This window comes from Apodemus sylvaticus, chromosome 6 (assembly GCF_947179515.1).
Source record: "Apodemus sylvaticus chromosome 6, mApoSyl1.1, whole genome shotgun sequence".
Lineage (NCBI taxonomy): Eukaryota > Metazoa > Chordata > Mammalia > Rodentia > Muridae > Apodemus > Apodemus sylvaticus.
In genome coordinates, this window is record NC_067477.1 from 94,151,392 (window position 1) to 94,173,279 (window position 21,888).

Here is a 21,888-nt window from a genome sequence, read left to right on the forward strand (position 1 = left end):
TCAGAGAGCAGTTGGGATTTGAATCTCTATTCACAACTCTACACAATTGCTGTCATCTGCATTGCGAAACATAGATAATAATAAATGAGTTTTGAAACACATTCCCCTTTGGTTGGATGGTTAATGGATGCCATTTCACATCTGTCCTTTGTTTCCATGATTCAAATGCCAGAGAACTTTCAGAGTTTGATAATGATTTGGAGGAATGAGGCATATCGACTAGTTGCAAACACCAGCTGACTAAAGCTGAGATACTGAACCTCTGGTGCTTTCCTTATGGATTTTATGCAGAAAAGGTTCATGTTAGCAAAAAGAGATTTGGAGCTCAATATAGCAATAACTGAAAATAGCATCCCACCTGGAGTCAACAGATATTTAGGATCTGACCCACTCTCCAAACAGCAGCATGTGTTAGTTAGAGGGCATCACTTGCTGTGTGAACCAGATTCTGTGTCTCTCTGGACACAAACCTATTCATTTCACCATACTCTGCCTGCACCATTTTCCTTATTATAAGGGTAAAACTGTCATCAAAGAACAGCAAAAAAGAAAAGAAAACAGAGTTAGCAAACATAATTACACCTTGCTGTTGCAGATGCCCACCTTGCTGTTGGCTGGCAGCTCGGCTTTTAGGAGTTAAGGACTTCTTGATCTCATGAGTTTTTGGAAATGTGATTTTTCTATTCTTTTGATTTATACACTTTGTTATGTTTATAACTAGATCACCCTGGGGAACTGCAAAGCTGTTCTCTCCATACATAGCAACTGTGATGTCTTGGGTAATTGTCACTATTATCTGTACAATATCAACCATGAGATGAATTTTTAAACCATGATTTGGAAGTGGAGAGTATGTGCCATAAGTTGAAAAATTAAAAACCTTAAACATTATATTTTATTTGTGTGTCTTTGATTCTGTGTAGGTATATATGTGAAGGTCTGAGGACAGTTTAGCAAGGTTCTCTTTTTCCCCCATGTGGAAGTTCAGTTGGTAAAGTGGTCCATGAAAGCGTAAGGATCTGAATTTGATCCCCTGTACCCACATGGAATCCAAGTGTGGTGGCACATGCCTGTAATCCCAGCACTGAGGAAATGGAGACGGGAGGGCCCCGGGCCTGTTGCCAGCCAGCCTAGCCTAATTACTGAGATCAGTTCAGTGAGAGGCCCTGTCTTTAAAAGTAAGGTGAAAAGTTATTGAGAAAGACCCTTATGTTGTGCTCTGGCTGCCATGTGTACATGCACAGTACATGTATACCTGCACACACATATATACCAACATGGACACACAAGGAGGAAGTCATCGACTGTAATAATCGGGGGGGGGGGGGGGGGATCCTATCTAATCCCTGTTACATCTCTAAGGTCAAAAATGAATTCTGCTCTGGAAAATGACAAGGCCCTCATGAGCCTTTACTAGCAGATGGTAGGTGTAATGCTGTCGACTCTCCATTTGCTTGTTTCAGGATCATCCTCAGGGGTTTGCCTGCCCTGCTTTCTACATGGCTTGGCTAAGGAGTTCATCTCAGCCCTTACTGCTGTTCTGTGTCACCTTCCCCTAGAAGATGAAAAGAAAAATGGATGAGCTGCCCTACACAGTCTCCCAGCCATGCTGACCCATGAAGCTGAGGAACTGTGAGACAGGGTTGGTCCCTTCTCTGTCTGAGGACCAGGAAAGGGCCAGGCTTTCTCCAACATGTGTAGCAGGCCTGCTTCCCACAGGACAGTACACTGGGAGAACACTGCAATGCTCTGGTGCTCTTGGGAGGCAGATATGAAATTGGAAGTTATGCAACTGGCTTCATCACTCTTGCTGCTTAGTGAATGTGTGAGGACAGTGACCTTTCAGAGTCATAATGAACTCATCTGTAAAGCAGGGATAATTATCTGCCTGCCCCCTGCTCACAAATTCCTGCAACCCCAGAGTGAGGCACAGACTACATGTATTTCAAATGCCTGGCATGGGTGGTAGTTGTTTTCTGATACTTTCTCTCCCAGAGCAGATGCCTGGAAAAACTAGCCTATTCAAGGAGAGAATCTGGAAACAGGCGATAGGGAATGCATCTGAAGACCGAGCGTGCTGCACGATTTGGCCTTTCTTCAAGTTACTAATACTCAGTGTCATCTGAGGCCTCATGAATGACAGCAGCAAATGTGAAAATGGCTGAGAAAAAGACATTTAGGGCCAAAATCCTTACAGTTTAATAGAATTCCTCAAGTTACCAGTATTTAACTCTTTTGACGCATCCCCTAAAGTTAACTCTTAATTATGGGTACTAACAGAGGGAAACAGGCTCCAAGTCATTAGCAAACCAATTCTAAACAAGTGTTCTGTCTCAGCCTGGCCTAGAATGTCATGCATGGTAAGTATTTAGAATCCCATGTCTGGTTTTCCATATTCAAATAATTTACCAGCTTGTTGTCTTTCTGCTGAGGCTAACATTGAAAAGACTCCATCATAACTATGGATTTTGGCAAACAGTCTAGAATTTTCTGTACCAGTCAGGGACTAGAAATGAGGTAGAAATATTCTAACTCACAAAACTTTCAGGAGTCAATATTACTTGTTTCTCTCTAGTGATTAATGTTCTCTCAAAGTCAGGGGATGCATTTGTGATGAACAAAGCATTTTCCAGAAAATAAATGCACATGTTTTTGCTCTCAGTAAAAAGTAGGAACATGGATACCACAGTGTGCAGAGAAGAGAGAATGCTGTGTTCCCTCTGTTGTACTGTTTGAGATTAGTCATCTTACAGAGTCTCAGGGCCAAGCTGAGACGGGGGGGGCCACCTCTCAACCCATCCAGGCCCAGGTGTTCCCAGGCAAATCAGAATTTTCATATGGGAATGAAAATCAGAGAAGCTTAGGTTGACCTTCTTCCAAAGGATGAAAATGAGCTAGAGATAGAGGTGTTTTTGTGGCTGAGCCCAGATCTGCCTGTGTGATCCCCAGTCAGCCACCAGCCGCATTGTTAACTGTATTACACAAGTGATTTTTCTTCCCGTAAGGGCTTTTGCCACAACTCACCTCCTCTGAGCTTGACTGCTAGAAATCTTTTTATACTACACAGAGAACAGACAGACTCACTTAGTTGGAAGATTTTCCTAGAATGGCTGGAACTCCACGCACTGGCTTTGTAGTGGAGTTTGTCTCTACAAAGCATGTCAGAGATAGAACTTTTAAAATATTTAGTACTGATCAAGTCACATACATACATATTACACATACCAAATCTCATAGACAGTGAAGAGCAGGGTGTGTGTGTGTGTGTGTGTGTGTGCGCGCGCGCGCGCGCGCGCGCGCGCGCATCAGAACAGAATTCAGAACACAAAGCCCAGTCTTATGGTGGTAGAAGTCTATTTGTCCTTCCTAATCTTTGTAGAGACCCCAAGAAAGGTTCTCTAGTGGCTACTACGCCTGAAAGGCACCAATAGAAAGCCCCAGATCACATGTGTTCAAGTGACAGAACTGAAAGACCATACTGGGATGCTGTGCATGTTTGCTTTACCAGTCTTCTGCATTGCCTGTTTCCATAGCAACCAGACTGCAGACTCTTCTTGGAAGAGGAACACAGTGAGCTTGATGCAGACAAGCGGCTAGACACCTAGATCTTTCTCATCAGATGAGGCAGAGCTCTGCTGTACACCCTGTCGGGTGACTACTGTTATTCTCAGCATCTGTCTTCTGACTTTCTCTCCCTTTGATACTCCTCACTGTGCTGCCATGAATTGAGGACATATTTCAATTGCCACCTTTTGAGACTTGTGCTGGGGTTACTAGCTCAGCTGGCCTGCCACTGACCAGTGTCTTGACTAATGCAATTTAGGTCCTTTAGGGTTTGAGAAGGTATATCAATTTTCTCATCGTTGTGACCAGATACTTGACAGAATCAAGTTAAAGAGAGAAGGATTTATTTTGGCTCATAATTAAGATGATGCAGTCTCTTATGCAAGAGAAGGTTGGTAGAGTCCATGGTGGTGAAAGCATGCAGGGAGGACCCTTCACAACTCAAACAGCAAGGAATGGAGACTGTTGGCACTCACCTAGCTGTTTTTTCTTTTATTAATTTATTCCAGCACTCTACCCTATGAGAGGTATTCCTGCTCCCCATTTGGGGTAGGTCGTCCCTCCTTCTTAAAACATCTCTAGAAATTCTCTCAAAATAGACCCAGAGTCATTCTCCTAGGAAATTCCAAAATGAAAATAAAGAGTAACCATCACAGAAGATTAGAAAATTAGATAAGGCATGTACTCTGGGTGGATATTCAAGACAGTCCTGGCCTAACCAAGTGAGACAGGAAAGCAGGTGAAAGGTGAATTTCACTTAAAGAGGCTAAGAGAGGGCAGATCTTGACTGCCCACAGGAGCTTGTGTCACACACCCTCCACTCCTTCACACTAGGCTAGATCCCCTCTCACCTTCCTTCTACCAGCACAGACACATTGTGTAGCATGTGTGCCATCTCTGCAAGGAGAGAAGCTGACCTCTAGCCCACTGCTGTTTCAGTACAAAGGCTTCTGCTTTCAGAGCCTCCAGACACTGAGTGTGGAGACAGAACCCACCCTCTTGGCGTTCCTGTACTGGGGCTGAACCACTTCTGGATATAGACCTTCTTTTACCCCCAGGGTCTTAGTGCCCTGCTCCAAGTGGATCAACAGGTATTCAGCTGAGCTAGACAACAACCCCAGACACTTTTTACATATAAAAGGCTTTTTAGATCAACAAGGAAGGTGAGAGTGGGACAGAGGGGCGTGGACACATCATAGCCAGATGGTGCTAACTGTAGCCACCATAGTCACATGTGTCCTGTTTCCTAATTACATCTTACTTAAGTGTTGCTGTTTGCTTTGTTACTATTGCTTTATATTCACAGCTCATGCAGCGTTTTCTGAGATCTTAAGGGCTCACTTCAAGCTATTAGAATTCTTCTTACTGCTAGAACCTGGGGGTGTTCTCATATCACATTTGGAGAAAGGCAGGCACCCTCCTTGCTATCAGCATGCCTTCAATGGCAAAGTGCCTCTAGCTTCTACCTGCTTTTTTGATACCATCTTCAGATTTTTTTATTATGGATACATCTGTTACTTTTCAGCACTTGTAGCTATCCTGAGGATTTCAGAACAGGATTGTGTCAAACCCAAGCCTTTCTCCTCACTCCCAAAGCCTTATCTGAACAGCATCCTTATGAGGGGAACATGTGCTTAATAGGTCCCAAGAAGAAGAGGGGCCAGTGCTGTGGGCTAGGAGACACCTGAGGCAGTGAACCATAGAGAGGAAAGAAACACTGGAGTTTTGTTTTCAAATAGCAATAAAATTCATTTTTGCTTGAATGTTTTGAAAGTGAATGATTGATATTTGCATCTCACTTTCTATGGTCAGTGAAGTTTATAGGCTTAGATGGGACTTTTAAAAACAAATCTAAGTAGGACATTTTAGTAGTAATTCATCCTCATAAATTAACTGTGTGGGTAGATGAAATTAGAGGTTGAAAGTTTAGATGCTCTATTTGGACTCCTTCTGAGGGTTTAAGAGGTCACCAACAATCCATCCTGTATCTGAAACTGTCACCAAAGGGGAAGATGCTACCTTCTGTTGGCACTCACCTAGGCACCAATAGAAAGGTCCTGGGTCCTACGTTTGAAGCTTTTGTTTCTCAAGACTAAGGTTCTTAGGATACAGGCTGATCCCTGGATCCAAGGACTACCTTCTTTCATCTGAGGAGTCCCTTTATCCCCACCTGAAGGAGAAGAGGACACTGGACAAGCAGGAGGTATCTGGAGAGGGCAGCACTGGGACAGGCAGAGGGATGCTGAACTGAATACAAGTGCAGTTCCAGTTTCCATAGATCTGTCCATTTCCTGCTCCACAGCAGCTCCTTCCAGTGAGCCTTTTGCTTTGTTGCTGCTGAATCCTGGGAAGTGGTTTTGATGTGTCACACACAATTGCTCCAAGTGGATTTCCAGCCTCTTTTCTGAAAGCTATGTTGTTCTGACTTCATTCTTCATCCTACCCATGTCTGCACATTGAAAACTTGAGCTCCTTGTCTGAAGACAAGCAAACTCAGTATTTGATTTTGTCTGCTCCATGCCTGTGTGCACTTTGCTGTCAATCTAACCTTGTAAATCAATCTAGCTTGTGGCATGGCCAATGCCTCTGTCACTCCTGAACAAGGTCTGACACGGTCTTGCATTGCCTACCAAATCAGGGCTGAGAGAACACAAACTAGCTCATAACGGCATATTTCTGACACCCTCCTCTTCCACTGAGTCACCTGCTCAGAAATGATCCTGGTTCCTGACATTGTCTTAAAGTTTATATTCTTCTGAAAGGAAGTAAGAATTTAGATATTCTCTAAACTTCCCGAGGTACTAAGGTGCAGCAGCTAAGTTGATCATTGGAACATACCTTTCACAGAAAGTCTGACCCAGCACACTGAGGTACAGACAGAATAATGGATGAAGAGATATCTGTAGAGTTCTAGCAGCAATCCATTAACCCCAACTAAATGCTGCCATTTCTGACTCCTAATTAAACAGAAAAAGGTGGAGTCATTGGAAAGGGCACCAGACCAGCCTTCTCACCAGACTGAAGACAAATGCTCTGGTTTTCACATTTTGTACAAGCTGGGTGGGATGACTTGCATTAACACACACACACACACACACACACACACACACACACACGCACGCGCACACGCACACACACAAGCTGGGTGTGATGACTTGCATTAATACACACACACACATATGTATGTATGTGTGTATGCATATATATATATATATATATATATATATATATATATATATATATATATCACATTTAGAACTCAACAATGAAACAAAAAATGACCTGTTTGTAGTCATAGAAGTTGAACAGATAGAAAACGAGTATACCCTTCATAGTCTCAGCATTCTGGCTGGGAATATAGGGAAGACAAGAAGCTGGGGGGGGGGCTTTTATCATGAGGAAGGAAACTTCTACAGAGGCTAGAATTCAGAAAACCCAAGGTCCTATGGCCAGTGTAGTATGTGAAGAACTAGGCACAGAGGATGGGAACATGGCCAGGACTTGCCACACCAGGTAAAGATACCAGTACCAGAAGCCTTATTCTGAACTCTGGGAAGGTGACAGTGTCTCATGAGTCCTGAGACCAGTGGTTGTTAGCAACTTCCAGATAATCCCACTGTCTAGTTTTGCTCTAAGAGGTGGCAGTCTCCTAGGACCCCTATAATGATTTCTGATACTTTTATGCAGTCCGCATGCCATTCTCTGACATATAGATGAGGGAAATCATCCAAGGAGACTTTCTGGTCCTTTAATTAGGGGTTATAAGGCTGGTTATGCATCCTGTATTATGAGTTATTATAGTGGTCGGGGTCTGAATCTTGCTAATGGCTGCTTCCCCTGACTTCTCCCTGGCTGACAAGTTTCTTCTGCAGGGACTATGCACCATGGGAGGAAGGCAGGCACTAGCCATGCAGGGACACTGACACTGAAAGATTCATCCCTCAGCATCCTTGCTTTACTCTCAGGCACACTGATTCTAGGACTGTAGACCAGCATAGAGGAACAAGGCTTCCTATAGGAAACAGCAACCTATAGGTTGGCTTTACCTGTTGTTTCTACCTCTTGAGTGCTGGACAGACTTGTACCATCCTCTCCATGTTGTGTAGTAGTAGTCAATGGCTGAATAAAAAGACATAGGCAAGCTTCCTACCAAGCTTCCTACCAACTGTAGCCACCTATTAGTTATCTATTTTGTAAATAAAGCAAAATTTCCTATACAATGAAATGAGGGAGATTGAAAGAGAAATAATTTTTACCAGGAACCAAGCCACTTTTAACGTAAAAACTGAACTCAGTTTCTTAACGTTTTCATTCATTAGGGAACTAAATTAATGGAATGTGAATTAAATTTCATTTATAAGGTTCTGATGGGCTTCTTAATGACACTTGGACGCTGGATTATCTAGATTTGAAAATTTAAAAATGATAGGATAGTCACATCCTCCCACCTGAGCTCTCTGAGATGACAATGACATTGGGCAGTTTCTCCTGTCCCACTCTCAGTGTCTGTCTCTCTCTCCCTCTGCTGTTTCTGTCCTCCTGACTCTGCCTGATTGTCTCTCAGCAGTGTCACTCATTGTCTGATCCTGTTCCTCTCTTCTGTCTGTTTGTCCTTCTCTTCTACAGGTCACTGGCCATCCTCGAGGACTACTTGTCCACAGAACAGGTGTCAGCATGGCTGCACAGCCTGCTGAAGCGGTAGGTGTAACAATCCTGGCCCTTCCATCTCCAGAGCAGAGCTTAGATGAGTGGGTTTCTTACGTCAATGTGGTGGGTTGGGAGGGGACCCTGTGTCTTCCCTTCCTCATCCCTGAGAGACTCTGACTCACTTCTAAGGAAGCCTACAGAGATAGATTTGGGATGTTTTCTCTATAATATGCTTTACTAATCCTCAGCATCCAAATGTGTTCTTGGCTTCAACGTGAATTCTCAAAGCTACCACTTCGGTGTACAATGTTCAGTTCTGCATTCTTCCAGGCCTGTGTGTGTTTCTGCTTACTTCACTCAGTCTTTATTGAAGCAAAAAAGAAAAGTAAACCCTATGCAGGAGGCATGCTCCATGTTTAAGACTGTGGGCAGACATCTTGAGACCTTGTCCTGGTGCAGCCTTAGCAGAGAGCACTGTTCCTCACTGCCTGACACTCAGGCACCCCTTTCCTTTTCAGAGCTAAGGGGATGGTCTTGAGCACTGATTTTCCCCAGGGCGGGGCAGGTGTGACTAGGCCAGTGTTCCAGGTGGGCACAGCCATAGGTCTAGAGTGTTGCAAAACTGAGTGAATGCAGGAGAGATTGTTATATGGTCACTTTTGATTATGGCTGCAATGTTACAGTTGCAAACTTCAGTGCAGACTTGGGAAGATATTTTGTGTTTTGTGCCTGCTTTAGGCCGCAGAGAAAGACATAGAAGGAGGGGGTGGATCTTATTTTACAAGAGCCCTAAGAGGCTGGATGACCTTCTCAATCTGAGTGGCACAGACAGAGGCCAGAGCCCCCTGCTACCATACGTCACTGTGACTACAGAGCATGTGGGTTAAAAGGGAAATGAACGAGACACACCAAATACACTGCTGAGTTTCTGCAGTGGACTGTACAACCAGCCATGTGACATCCTGATTTCATTACTGTAGAGAAGGCTAGCCTCCAGCACTTTATGAATGCGATTGCATCTTAAGGGTATGGGACATTATATTTTCATCATGTTTTATGATTTCTTTTATAATACTCAAACAGTCATGAAATTTAATAAAATGTATTTTATATTTAAGCAAAAACTAGATGCTATGGAGCAGGATTTTGTAGTTGTTGTTGTTATGGACTGACTTAGAAAGATCCTACTAGAGGCTAAAGGCTTTCCTATTCTCAAGCCACAGCACAATCTACCTCAGCACACATTTCCAATATCCCCACAAAAGGCTTTTGCGTATATTGGGAAGGTTAATTTTAAGAAGATGAAATCCACCATATTCTTCCTCCCAACTGTGACCACAGCCTTCCTCAGGTGAAGGCTTGCATACTAAACACATCATCTCTGTGCTGTGCTGGTCTCAGAACTCATTGCTTTTTCTGCTGACTACAGTAGAACACTGGCTGGCTAATTCTGATTTTCACAGTCTGTCTGCATTTCAGCTTGCTTCCCTCATCAGGGACCTGTCCCTGGGAAAGATACAGAAGGATAATTGGCTAATCAATATGGAGAGCAGCACCCTGAGGGGAGACTGGGGAGTTGTGAGGCCTCAGTGCAGACCGCTCAGCACCTTTATCCTCTTCCCTCACGACCATAGCAGCCTCTGCCTCACACAAGATCAGGACCTGAGGGCCGCTGGGGCCTTATCCATCACTCTGTTTGAAAAAAAAAAAACACACCCCAGAAAATCTTACAGTTAGAAAGATGCTTCTGTGGGGAGGGATTCACACAGTGTGGTCTTTGAGATTGAGTTACTGAAGAGTGAGATCACTAAAGATGGTCTCATAAAGTAGACCTCATGGCTTCATAGTGCAGACTGTGAGAACAGGGTCTGCAGGTCTGCACCACCAGTTCCCCAGTTACTCCAGGCACAGCAGTGGAGATTGCATTGCTCTAACAAAGGCAGCCCCTCTCACTCTGCCTCCAGCTATGGGTTTTCATTCTGTCTGGCCTTGAGCAAATGTCCAGCATCTCAGAGAAAGCTCTTAATATTGACATTCACAACAATCCACTCCTCCAAATGACTTTGCAAGAATGCCACACCCATGGCTGCTAACTGATGTGGAATCTGAAAGGCCAGGCACCCTAATGGGAGTGGCACCTGCATTGATTCACCAGATGGCTTTGGGACAGGCTTGCAGTGCTCAGTGTTCAGGGTTGTCCTGAGATGCCAGAGGCAGAAGTCACATTGGGACCCCGACATTTTATCAATAGCAGCAGAGCATTTAAAGAAACAGTGTGAGATAAGGAGGATAGTCATTTTGTCTTGCTCAGTCTAGACTATGCACTGTCTAGTTCTTCCTCGAGAATTCACCCTCCTGTGGGCTCAAAAGGACAAGCATAAATATGTGTGTGTATACACATACACACACACACACACACAATACTTTAAAGGGCAACTGTTCTTGGTGGATGGAGTATGAAAAGAAACTATACCTTATATGCATTATCTATGCCGTGAGTTTGTATTTCTCATTATAGGGATTCTATAAGACCTTAATCATAGCATGTGCCAAATCTGCTAATAAAGACTATTAGGAATATAGAGTGGTGACTCACTTTTAGGATAGATAACTGCTATTTAATAAACAGAATTGGATAGGTACTGTGCATTTTCTACTATATATTCTGAAAATAAGACTATGTAAGAGACCAGCCTGTGATTTGTCCAATTTCTAAAAAAATATAATATTTGTAAATACATGTACTCATAAGAAACTCAGTGTCAGGGCCATTTGACTTGTGTAAACTCCAATTCTTAAAGATCCTTGAAATGGAATAATTCTCATGTTATAAATGTTTATTCTACAATTAGTGGGCTCCTTTCATAATAATCTGATGAATTGTATAAGTGTGTTTTATCTGAAACAAAAGATCCCCACATTTCAAGTTATAGTCAAGGGAAAATGGTTCCTGGGTGGACACAGTATGATAGTGGCACCCTATCAGCACAGATGACCTGAGGCTTCCTTCATGCCGGGTCCTCAGGCAGGTGCCAGTTCAAGTTTTCTCCCTGTGCTCAAGTCACTGCCCCAGCTTCCTCACACTGAACATCATCTGCTCTGCTATGGTATTTGTCCAAATTGTGGTTTACACATGGGCTGCCTAAGTTCTTCTCATGAGGCTCCCTGTCTTCCTTGTTTTTCATTTGAGGTTCTGCCTGTATGGCAAGAATGAGACACAGCCAGCCTTAGAGGAATCTGATGCAGGCTTAACCTGAGATTTGGAGATACTACCCACAAGGAACATAGAGACATGTATCTTAGGACAGTGACTCACTAAAAAGTGTGGCAGCTTCTGCATACTACAGGAACCTTGCATCTCTGTACTTTGTATACTCCTGGCACGCTACTCTGGGATAAGTCTGTATTTACTGCTAGAGTTTGGACACTGATTTCTACATTATGGTAAAACACAACAAAATAAAACAAAAAAGAAAAAAGGAAAAAGGGTGTGCATAGTGAGGATGTGAAAATAGGAGCCTGACGGATTTCTGCCTCTCAAAGCTTCTTTTATAACATTGTAAGCACAACTCACAGTCTGATCACGAAGAATAGCTGTTCTGTCAACAAAGCTCTGACATTCCCCTGATGGAGATCGCCAGTCCTGGAAGGTTATGAAATAAACTAGAGGGTAAAGCACTGGGACATCACTGCATGATGCTAGTTAAGCAGTCTTGGAACACAAGCTTACAGGCTCTTCAATGGAGACTTCTCTCCACTGCAGAAGCTTCTGACCAGTTCTTCAGGAGGCTTATAGGGAAGTTCATTGATGGTCAAAGATTTGAGAAATCAAACAAGCTTTTGGTGTCCCCTCCAAAACACCCATAACAATCAGGATCATGGGGAATGAATCTCCCCAAAAGCAGCTACTGGGCCTGGGAAGCACAGGAGTGAGTGCTTGAGAGGAGCACAGGGCCTCACTTTCTATGAAGGACATGGGCAAGGGCATCCGTGCCTCACTGGGGGTAGCACAGATTAGTCTTGTAGCAGAGCTCCTCCTCAGTAATTCATTGGGTCTTTTAAGTCACCTGACAGGTGATCACTTATCTGAGGAGCAGTGGTTGAGTTCTGCTCCTCAGTGGCTAACTGCATATCTAGGATTGCGCTGCTCCTTTCTGAGGGGCTTCTGCTTCTACACATGGTGCTCTGACCACGGACTAGGTGCCTGGGTATAAGTTCCAGGCCAGGTATGCTTGATATTTAGAAATCTGGACCCATGGGGTTATGATGAAATTGCTTGTTTGGTTATTCTGTCCTTCGCCCAGTTGCTTGAGTCAGTACAGCTAAAATTTCTTGGTTCTGATTTGCTATTGAGCTCATTATGCAACTAGGATCTAGGTGCTAAAATCAGAACAACTCAAGCCTGTGCAGTCACATTGTTGTGTATCTCAATAAGACTTCTGAGTACCTTTCAAAACATGTCATTTTGTATATTCAAAAGGTGTATTATCTAAATTATGACCCCAAATAAACAAAACTGAAATATTTAAGTTTAGAATGTGGAGCAGATTCTAAATTTAGACAAGACTCTTTGTGCATACCAAATGTTCATAACCCTGAACATTAATATCTCCTGCTTCCCAAACATGATGAGAATATGCAAGAGAGTATTTTATATGATTGCAATGATGCCACACAGCCAAGATACAAATCACTCATCAGCACTGACAACTAAAGATATCGTTTAGAATTGCACACAGCTGACACTGTGTCCCTAAATATTTGCTTAACTGGTCTCCTCTCTCTCATTCCACACATTTCATTACATAGGGCTGCAATAACTTCTCAGCAGATCATTAGTGACATCAGCACCTTTGTCTATAGCACACTGGGTAGCATTTGCAGTAATTATTGGCACAAGTTATGATGTAACATGCTTAGCTTCTACTCACAGTGTTCATATGAAAGAACTAAGGGCAAATGTGAGTAGCAAATTGTTATCAGTAATAACTTTAAGGCTCTGTAACAATGTGGGACTGCCCAATAAAGTTCATGATTCCTAACAACAAGGCACACTCATCTATGCCCTCACATAGCAGTATTGACATCTGGCTCACTTCACGATCATTTGGCGTGGTCTCTCTAAAGGATGAGATAACTGATTTGTATCTGGAAGTTAGCTGCTTTGGAATTTATATTCTTGAAAAGATTTAAGTCCAAGGGACCAGGGTGAGAAAAAAGTATTCTCTTATTGCTGTCATTTTGGGGCATTTCTATGAAGCAAACCCTAAGCCAACAAAAGCTTTATCTATGATCAGAAGAAAACCATAACTTCATTCCAGAAAAGAAGTGATCTTTGGGATAGGGTTGAAAAATCATAATTTTGAGTTTTGTGCTAACAGAAAAGTGGATCCATAAATGAATACTCTTGTGTGCATTATGGAAGCCACCCATGTCCTGTAAGCACAGAAGGTTTGTACTTTGCTTGTACAACTCACAATATACTATCTCAGACCAGAAACCTGGTTCTCAAATATAGAAACAGCCAATCTTCCAACCATTTCCTTTAAGTAACATCTCTTTTTATCCATGCCATATAACAGTCACCAAAGTATGGCTGTGACAGTCAGCAGACAGACTCTGTCCCTCCAGTTCATATTTAGAGGCTTGGAAGCTAATGCTGTGCCAACAGCCATGCTTGCTTCAGTCATAGCACCTGGTGGACAGAACAACGGAAACATCAGACATGCTAGACGAGTTTTCTTCTACATTTTCCCATAAATAGTTCAGCAAATTGCCATGACAACAAATCTAAATAACAATTTGATAAAAATCTAAAGTCCAGAAGATAACTTAAGGTAATTATTTGAGATAAACTCTTAAGTTCACATAAGCAGTTTATCCATTTGGTGTTGAGCAAACCTAATCCTGGAATTGTTAGGAAGCCAAGGATATTAACACTAGAAAATTCATGCAAAAAAAAACTGACCCCAAAGCATGGCCTAAGCTTTGTGAGTATTTAAAGATTACCATTTTCTTCTTCCTCTTCCTCTTCTTCCTCCTCTTCATCATCATCCTCTTCTTCCTCTTCTACATCATCACCATCTTCTTCATCATCATCATCTTCATCATCTTCCTCTTCGATCTCCTCCTCATCTTCCCTATCCACCTCATCTTCATCGTCATCATCCACTTGCTCATCATTGTCTTCAGAGAACTCCTCATCATCGTCTTCCTCCTTATCATCCATGTCTTCAGTAGCGTCACTCTCATAGCATTCGTCTACTGAGGAACTATCTGCTTTTACTGCAAATGGTTTTCGCTTGGGAGCAGGTTCCTGGGGTTGTTTATCTTGCGTCTTTCTTTTTTTAGCCAAGGGACAACCATATACACTGATGAAAAAAATAAAAGAAAAGGACAGAGAAAAATATTTATGTTACTGCCTGAATTATCAGAGCAATGGGATGCCTTGCATATATTTGGGATTGAGTATGAATGTCACCATGCAAATGCAGAGGGCCAGGGTACTGCTGTTCTCTCACACAGAGTTCTGCTAATGAAAATGGTGTGACAATGAAATACAGCTTGTGTTTGTCTAATTGCCATTAGATGTAACCGGAGTCCTCTAGCTCATGGTTACTGTGATTCCAGGTGGCATGGAGACCCTAGGTCAGGAGGAGGGCCATGAAACCCTTCCTCCATTTGCATCTCAGGCACTTCAGTGTCCAGATTCCGTCTACTAAATAGCACTAGATAGTTAGTAAATGTAAAACCTGGCCTCTGTCCATCCTGGAGAATGTCAGTTCCATCTATAGTCTTCCAGATTCCAGAGAATGGCTGTGATTAGTGGCAGTTGCCATTACATTAAAATGAATTTGGGCCTGACCCTCTATCCAAGCTGTTTACAGCGTTTCCCTGAGGAAGGATTATTTTGTCCAAACTATGTTACCTGTTTAGTTTTTCCTTTTTAAAAATCATCATAAATCCTGTATGTGCTTCAAGGAATAAGGAGCAGATAGGTGTCCAACATGCTATGAGAAATAATGCATGCGCCTAGAGTGCCATGTGACCTCCCCTTTCAACTGGCCAGCACAATAAGAGATTCCTTCAGACTTGGGTTGCCTCAAGTTCGGAACCTAGGAATGATGACATGATCACAGATCTTGGCCAGCCAGTGCCATCCTATGAATCCTGTGCTACTCAACAAATGTTGATGCAAATGGACAGGTCCTTGCTCCAGGCCTGTGAGGTTTAGTCACACTTTGACATGCCAGTAGTATCATTTCTAGTCCTCACTATCCTGGCAGATGATCAAATGCCAGCAAGATGTTATGCTGGGAAGAACACTGAAGGGTAGTAAAGTGCCATCTGGCAGAGAAGAAGACCCCCAAATACATATCAAAATCCTCTGCAAACAATATGAATGGAAGAAAAAGCAGAGTATAGTTCAGAAAACTGAGATACAAGCCCAGGAGAGCTGAGAGTATTAGAGGCAAGAGAGGGAAATAATGGGGTTTGTGTGATGTCTCAGGCAGGGGGAGAACCACTCAGTGGGTGACTGTGAGACTGTCTGCAGTTCTGCAGGCAGTTACTGATGCTGTCATACTCGTGTGTCGGAAAGGCCATGGCAAGCTGCCAGCATGATGAGCCGAGACGAGTGACGTTGGAGATGGCCAGTAAAGGGACGCCTGTGTGACATCTGGGTAGTGCAAGGGGCTAGGCCCTGAGGAGGGTAACCTGATGGCTGACTCCAGAGATACTGCACACCATAGCTTGAGGAAGCCTCCTTTGCACTCTGAGACCCCATGGTAATAACAGGTATCACCCCCCCCCCTTGAAAAGAGGTGAGGGTGGGTGCTGGAGTCAGGCTGTAGGAGAGTGTCTGCAATGCTGGATCATTATGAATAGAGCTTGCCTGTGGGCAGGGCTTATCAGGTGAGTAATTTTGGGCAGATATTCAACTTTGTACCTAAGAATTACCATCTGAAACTGAAAAACCTGTGTTCTTCTCACACTGGTACCGTAATCATGAAATGCCAACAGTAACCATGAAGAGTTGCGTTTAGTGTCTGGCCCAGACTAGGTCCTCATTCTGTGACAGTGTTTGCTGCAGAGTGATAATGTAATGACCTGCTACTCTCAACATGTGGTTTTATCTTGACAGCTGTGTCTCCTAATGATCAGAAGTCCCCTTATGGTTAAGCAACCTTGAAGAACTATCAGTTTCTGCCTGATATATCAGAAACTATGATACTGAAGACTTTCCCAGTTGCATTATATGAACACCAATGAAGAGTCTAATGCCTCAAAAGACCTAGAGCTTTTTAAAAACATAGTAGTTTTAACATATGTGTGGGTTTTATAAAAGGATCATAGGAAGAAAAAGCCTAAAAGAGAGATCTGTCTGCTTCACTATCCCTTGAAAGGGGAGAGGGTCATCAGTCATCCATAAATGGGATCATCACAAATATTTCTAAAAGTCTCTTGCAAAGGTAACAAATCCAGGCTCTGTCATCTGCCCCTTCCAAGCTGTATGGAGGGTACTTCTTCTGCTTCTTTTCTTAATAAAATAAAATAAAATAGTTTTTTTTAAGCTATCCACATTTCTTGGCTGAATTCTTTCTTTTGAGATGAAAGGAACAGAGCATAACTTGAAACTAGTAATAGGACCCTCTTGCATGGGTCTGAGTGCTGAGGAATGAGCACCTCGTAGGCATTGTGTTTAACACACTGGGCTCTATGGCAGGGCGTGCATTCACCCGTCTAGATTATTAGGGGACACGAGACCTTCACAGTCCTAATATATGAGGTCATTAAGACGAACAAGGATGACCTCTCTCCTTATTGGTACATATATTAAGTGTAAACTGTCTTCAACTGTATTTTGGAAAATATGGGTTCAGTGTGGTTAACAGTCAAATTAACTGGCATAAGACACATTTCCTGTCAGTTCATTTTGTTTGTCACTCTGGTGTTTCTCTATGTCGTTTATGCACACTGAGACATTCTCAGACGTTTCTCATTGACTGCTGGCTCTTGGTGTCCACTTTTAAAGGAACAAGAGAAGCCGAGACCAGAGACATTTCAACATATTTTAGAGACTGACTTAGGACCCTTTTGAGGTCAACAGAAGCCTGGAGAAACTCTGGGCCTGCATTTGGGGTATGGATCCTGCCAAACTCATGTTCTCTGCTTATGGCATCTGCTTATGGGTGGCAGCCTGGCAGAAGGAGGAAGCAGCTTCATCCTCACACATGCACCTAGAGTGCTGGGTCCTGGCACAGCCGGGTGTCTGTCCATCATTCAGGTCTTTCTGAATGACAACAAAATCACAGTTCTGGGATGTCCTCAAATTGAAAAAACCAAGTAGAATTAGTGGCGCAGTGCTTGAAGCAGCCATAAAGCCATCCAGGTGAGGGCTACAGTTAATATCTTTGGCTTCTCTCCTCATGTTCTACATGCAAAGAGTATCCAGGGGCAATTATTATTTAGAAAACAGTTCAGCCACTCATTCTTTAATCTTTTTGAATCATATGGCATAGCCTTACAAGGTGCAGGCCTTCCTTGAGTATCCAGTGAAAACTGTCTGGTGGTAGGTGCCCAGTGAACACTAAGAGGACAATCCCCTATGTCCTCACTGGTGAAGGATGAGAGTGTAGAATGTCCAAGTGGGGTTACAGATCACATACTACTTCTATTCTCCAGTGAGGCGACAGGAGAACCTGTATTCTACTGATAGCAATACAGTAGCCTCATCACACACCAGTATTGAGTTAAACATAATTCAAAGTCCAATTTCTGCGTTACTAGCCACATTTTAAGTATTCAGGGGTAGTAGTTATCATGTGGTCAAGACAGTCTCATCCTCACACAAAATGTGCTCCTGGACACTCATTTGAGAGTGCCACAGTTTTTCTGGATTGCTCAGTGTGTAAGAAGCAAGTGAAGAAATGATGGCTACCATGAGGATGAGGGTGAGGCTGAGGCTGGACCATGGTGGAGAGGCCTGGAATTTGGAAGGCAGCATAAGATTCTTGAAGCCAAACTTAGAAGGACCTGCTAGTCCTGAAGAGCACAGGAAAGAGTATCCTGCAGGGCAAATGCCCACCCCTGAGGGACAGAGTGGTCTTGTGACTTGGTCTCTGGTGTGTACTGAAGCTTCTTCCTAGTGTTCAAGCATCACACACCTGAGGATTAAATGTGGCTTGGAAATCAAATTCAGTTTTAGTGCTTGCTCTTCCTCTCCTCCAGCCCCATCAGTTCATATAAAATACAGCATGAACACTGTAATTCAACTGCATTTATATTTTATACACAGTAGAAATATGAAGGAATTAGCAAATAAGTCTCCTGCTGACATCACTGTAGTTCATAGCATTGCATTGATGGAAACAGTTTTATAATTTTTCCACAGTATTTCTATTAACAGGTTCTTAATATGGGCACCAGAGACAATCGTAGTTGTGGCCTCACCTCAGAGAGCCAGGATCTAGACTCGCCTCAAACTGCAGTCAAACTGTCTGTAATATCTCTGTCCAGACATAGAACAGAACATTGAAAGTAGATAGAGATAGGAAATGGTGCTTGATCAGAAATGGGGTGTCTGGTTTCATTGTCTTAACCTCTTTATAGCAACATGAAGCCACCAGTGGGGACCAAGAATGGTTACCCCACTCACCTCCAGCTCAGTCTCTGGGTCCCCAGGAGTGTCTTAACTTTGCAACACTTATAAGCCTTTGTCTTTAGGTTGTTTGAATAGTTCTGTGTATTCTGTGGTGGGCTCTTCTGGAATTGAGTTACTTGCTGTGGTTATGCCCTCCATGGGCTTGAATGGTAAAACATCAGAGTCTCAAAGGCTGGATCCTGGGTTCTTAGAATTATTATTTTTTTAACTTGTGCTTTCCCTATATAGGTACTAAACACGAACAGAATCAGAATAACTGAAAATGAGTTTAGCAACCTCTCCTTTGTTCGTTGTTTCTGCTAAAGTCACTGATAAGAAAGGATGGGAGATAGGCACATCATGAACTCTCTAGGAGCGGTGTTTAGTAGGTGTCCAGTGGCTACTAAGCTAGCTCAGAGCTTTCTAATGGTTCTTTATGGCCACAGGTAACCATTTCCTGTGTGGCCTTTAACATTTTCATTGTGTAATACTTAACACAGTCCTGAAGTCCCGAGTTCCAGCTGCAGCTCTGCCTATACTGTCACTGGCAGGACATTTACTCATAGATGATGGTGTTTTCTGCAGCTCAGTCCAGAATGTCAGTGATGAGACACTCACGGCATATATGAACACTGTTTTCTTTACGGTCCTCTGGGTAGAACTCAGGGCCTCACACATGTTGGTATAGTACTGAGCTACATTTCCAATTCATTTTTTACCTTTCCTTTTTCTCTTTCTTCTGTCCTTTTTATTTTTCCTTTCCTTTTCTTTCTCTTTTTTGAGACACAGTTTTCACAATAGGTTAAGGCTGTCCTTGAACTCTCTACTTCTTTGACTCCCAAGTAGCAGAAGTTATAGACATTTATCTCCTTTAAACCCTCACAATGACTTTGTGAGGCAGGGCTCTTGATTCCCTCTTGAAGGGATGGATGTTTTGACCACCTTGCCTGGGACCACTCCTCTGGGCAGGGTCTATAACTCCTTTCTGTCCACGTCAGGATTTATGACTTCTAACATCTGCTAATTTTGCCCTGATTTCTTTCTGTATTATTATAAGGGCCATTAACAATGGCACTTTATAAAACCTTTTATATAATAAGTAGGCGTTCAGGAAGCATCTGCTGCATGAGGATTGAGGGACTTTGTGTGCTTATTTATTCAGGAAGCATCTTCCTGAGCAGTGCACATGATCCTAATGTCATGAGACAGCAGAGATAGGTCCCTGGGGGAGGGAAGGATACACAGGGATACACTATGGGGAAGGAAGGAGAGAGGAGAGAGAGAGAGAGAGAGAGAGAGAGAGAGAGAGAGAGAGAGAGAGAGAGAGAGAGAGAGAGAGAGAGCTGTAGATACAGAGAAAGACATATGAAGAGATAGGTAGAGAGAGGCAAGGACAGAGACAGGGAAATGCAGAGACAGACACAGAGAGGGGGGAAAGACAAAGACAGGAAAAGGTAGAGTGAGAGACAGAAAGAGACAGAGAGACAGAGAGAGACAGACAGACAGAGAGGGAGAGAGAGAGAGAGAGAGAGAGAGAGAGAGAGAGAGAGAGAGAACCAGAGGCAGTAATAGACATAGAGAAGGACAGAGGCAGAGGGACTGTGATCTGCATCATGAGTAAGAAGATAGACAGATGGGGATGGTGCTAGCTGTCTCGTCATTCTTGGTCAGGATAAGTTGGTAGGATCACGAAAGGCCCCAGGAAAGTAAAACGTGATAAACATGGCCATGTGTGGGGAATGAACTGGCAGATAATATAATGGGACCTAGGGGGTGTAAAAACATGCAGGAGTGGTATGAGTCATAGTTCTCCTAGTTTGGGCATGGGATGAACAAGTACCATGCTCAAGTGATCAGAAGAAGGCGCAATGGCCAGAACAACCCCTGGCCTTCTATCCTAGTTCCTTGGCTGGTAGTGGCTGGTGCCAATTGATGGGGAGGACCCAGGAGGAAAATCTGATATCTACTAGCTTATTGGTGGTTAGAAGGAGAAGAGGCAACTAAGGCTAGTGCACTAAAGTGTTCCCTCATTTTCAGCTGGCAGGTGGCCTCAGTAAGGTGGGGCTGGAAATGAGGTTTGGGGTAGACATTGGTGGATGGGATTCTGTCCAAGGCCCTTGTGCCATTTTTCTCAGGAAAACAATACTGTGAAACTATTTGTCACCACACACTGCTGCTCATCCCAACAGCATCTCTAGCCAGACCTACTGCCTACCACCCTCCTGCCAGCACACACAGCACTGTGGTTGTTGATATAAGGACAGTGCTGCAAGGGTTTCAGTGGAGGCATAGGGACAACAAGGACTGCCAGGGCTTTCTGAGATGTCCCAGTAACTGAGAGGAAGACACAGACATGCAAATATACAGACTCCTACGGGCACAATGCACACAGCTCCTAAGCATCCATGGAGAGGAAAGCCAAGCACCAGGGCTAAGAGGGCTGAGCTTGTTGCCTAGGAGCCCTGTCCCTCTTGTATCCCTGATGGAAGGCTGGCCATAGCATGCCCGAGACCCTAAAAAGCATCAAGAGCCCTGTGAATGAGGGATGGACCAGGACGTGGGGTCATTGGGGACTGCTAAAGGACTCAACACCGGTGGCCTAGCTCCTTGACTCAGTCAGGAGATGCCCAGCATTGGCTCCTGAAGGAGCTACTCGTGCTGAGAATTCTAGGTTGGTATCAAGACTCTTTGTAGAGTACAAAAAACATTTAAAGATACTTTCCAAAATAATTTAATCAACTGCATTATTCAATTAAAGAGAATTTCAAACTGCTTCACAATATACTTAACCACACACAAGTAAAACTAATTCAGCTGTAACTACATACTAGTATATTTTTGTAATTTTCTTCACCACCTTCTGTAGAGGATGGTTAACAGATGTTTAGTTTATTTGAAAGCTTCATAGCCACTTTTAGTTTAAACTTGTCATAAATCATAAATATTCTAGGCACTGGAAATATTTAAGAAAATGTTCAAAGATGCATACTTGATTTTTACTTTCAGATTTATAGAATATCAACTTCTAGAAGTCA

The 21,888-nt window shown here is 43.2% G+C and overlaps 1 protein-coding gene and 1 long non-coding RNA gene across 2 annotated transcripts in view; one reads left to right on the top strand and one right to left on the bottom strand.

Annotated features, from left to right (window-relative positions):
* The window catches only part of Myt1l (myelin transcription factor 1 like), a 394,986-nt gene that overhangs the window by 102,437 nt on the left and 270,661 nt on the right, over nt 1-21,888 (bottom strand). Inside the window, exon 9 of the mRNA XM_052186010.1 lies at nt 14,221-14,582. Coding sequence (XP_052041970.1) covers nt 14,221-14,582 — 362 coding nt within the window. The remainder of the gene's footprint in view (nt 1-14,220; nt 14,583-21,888) is intronic.
* The window catches only part of LOC127687414 (uncharacterized), a 95,154-nt gene that overhangs the window by 14,186 nt on the left and 59,080 nt on the right, over nt 1-21,888 (top strand). The window lies entirely within an intron of this gene.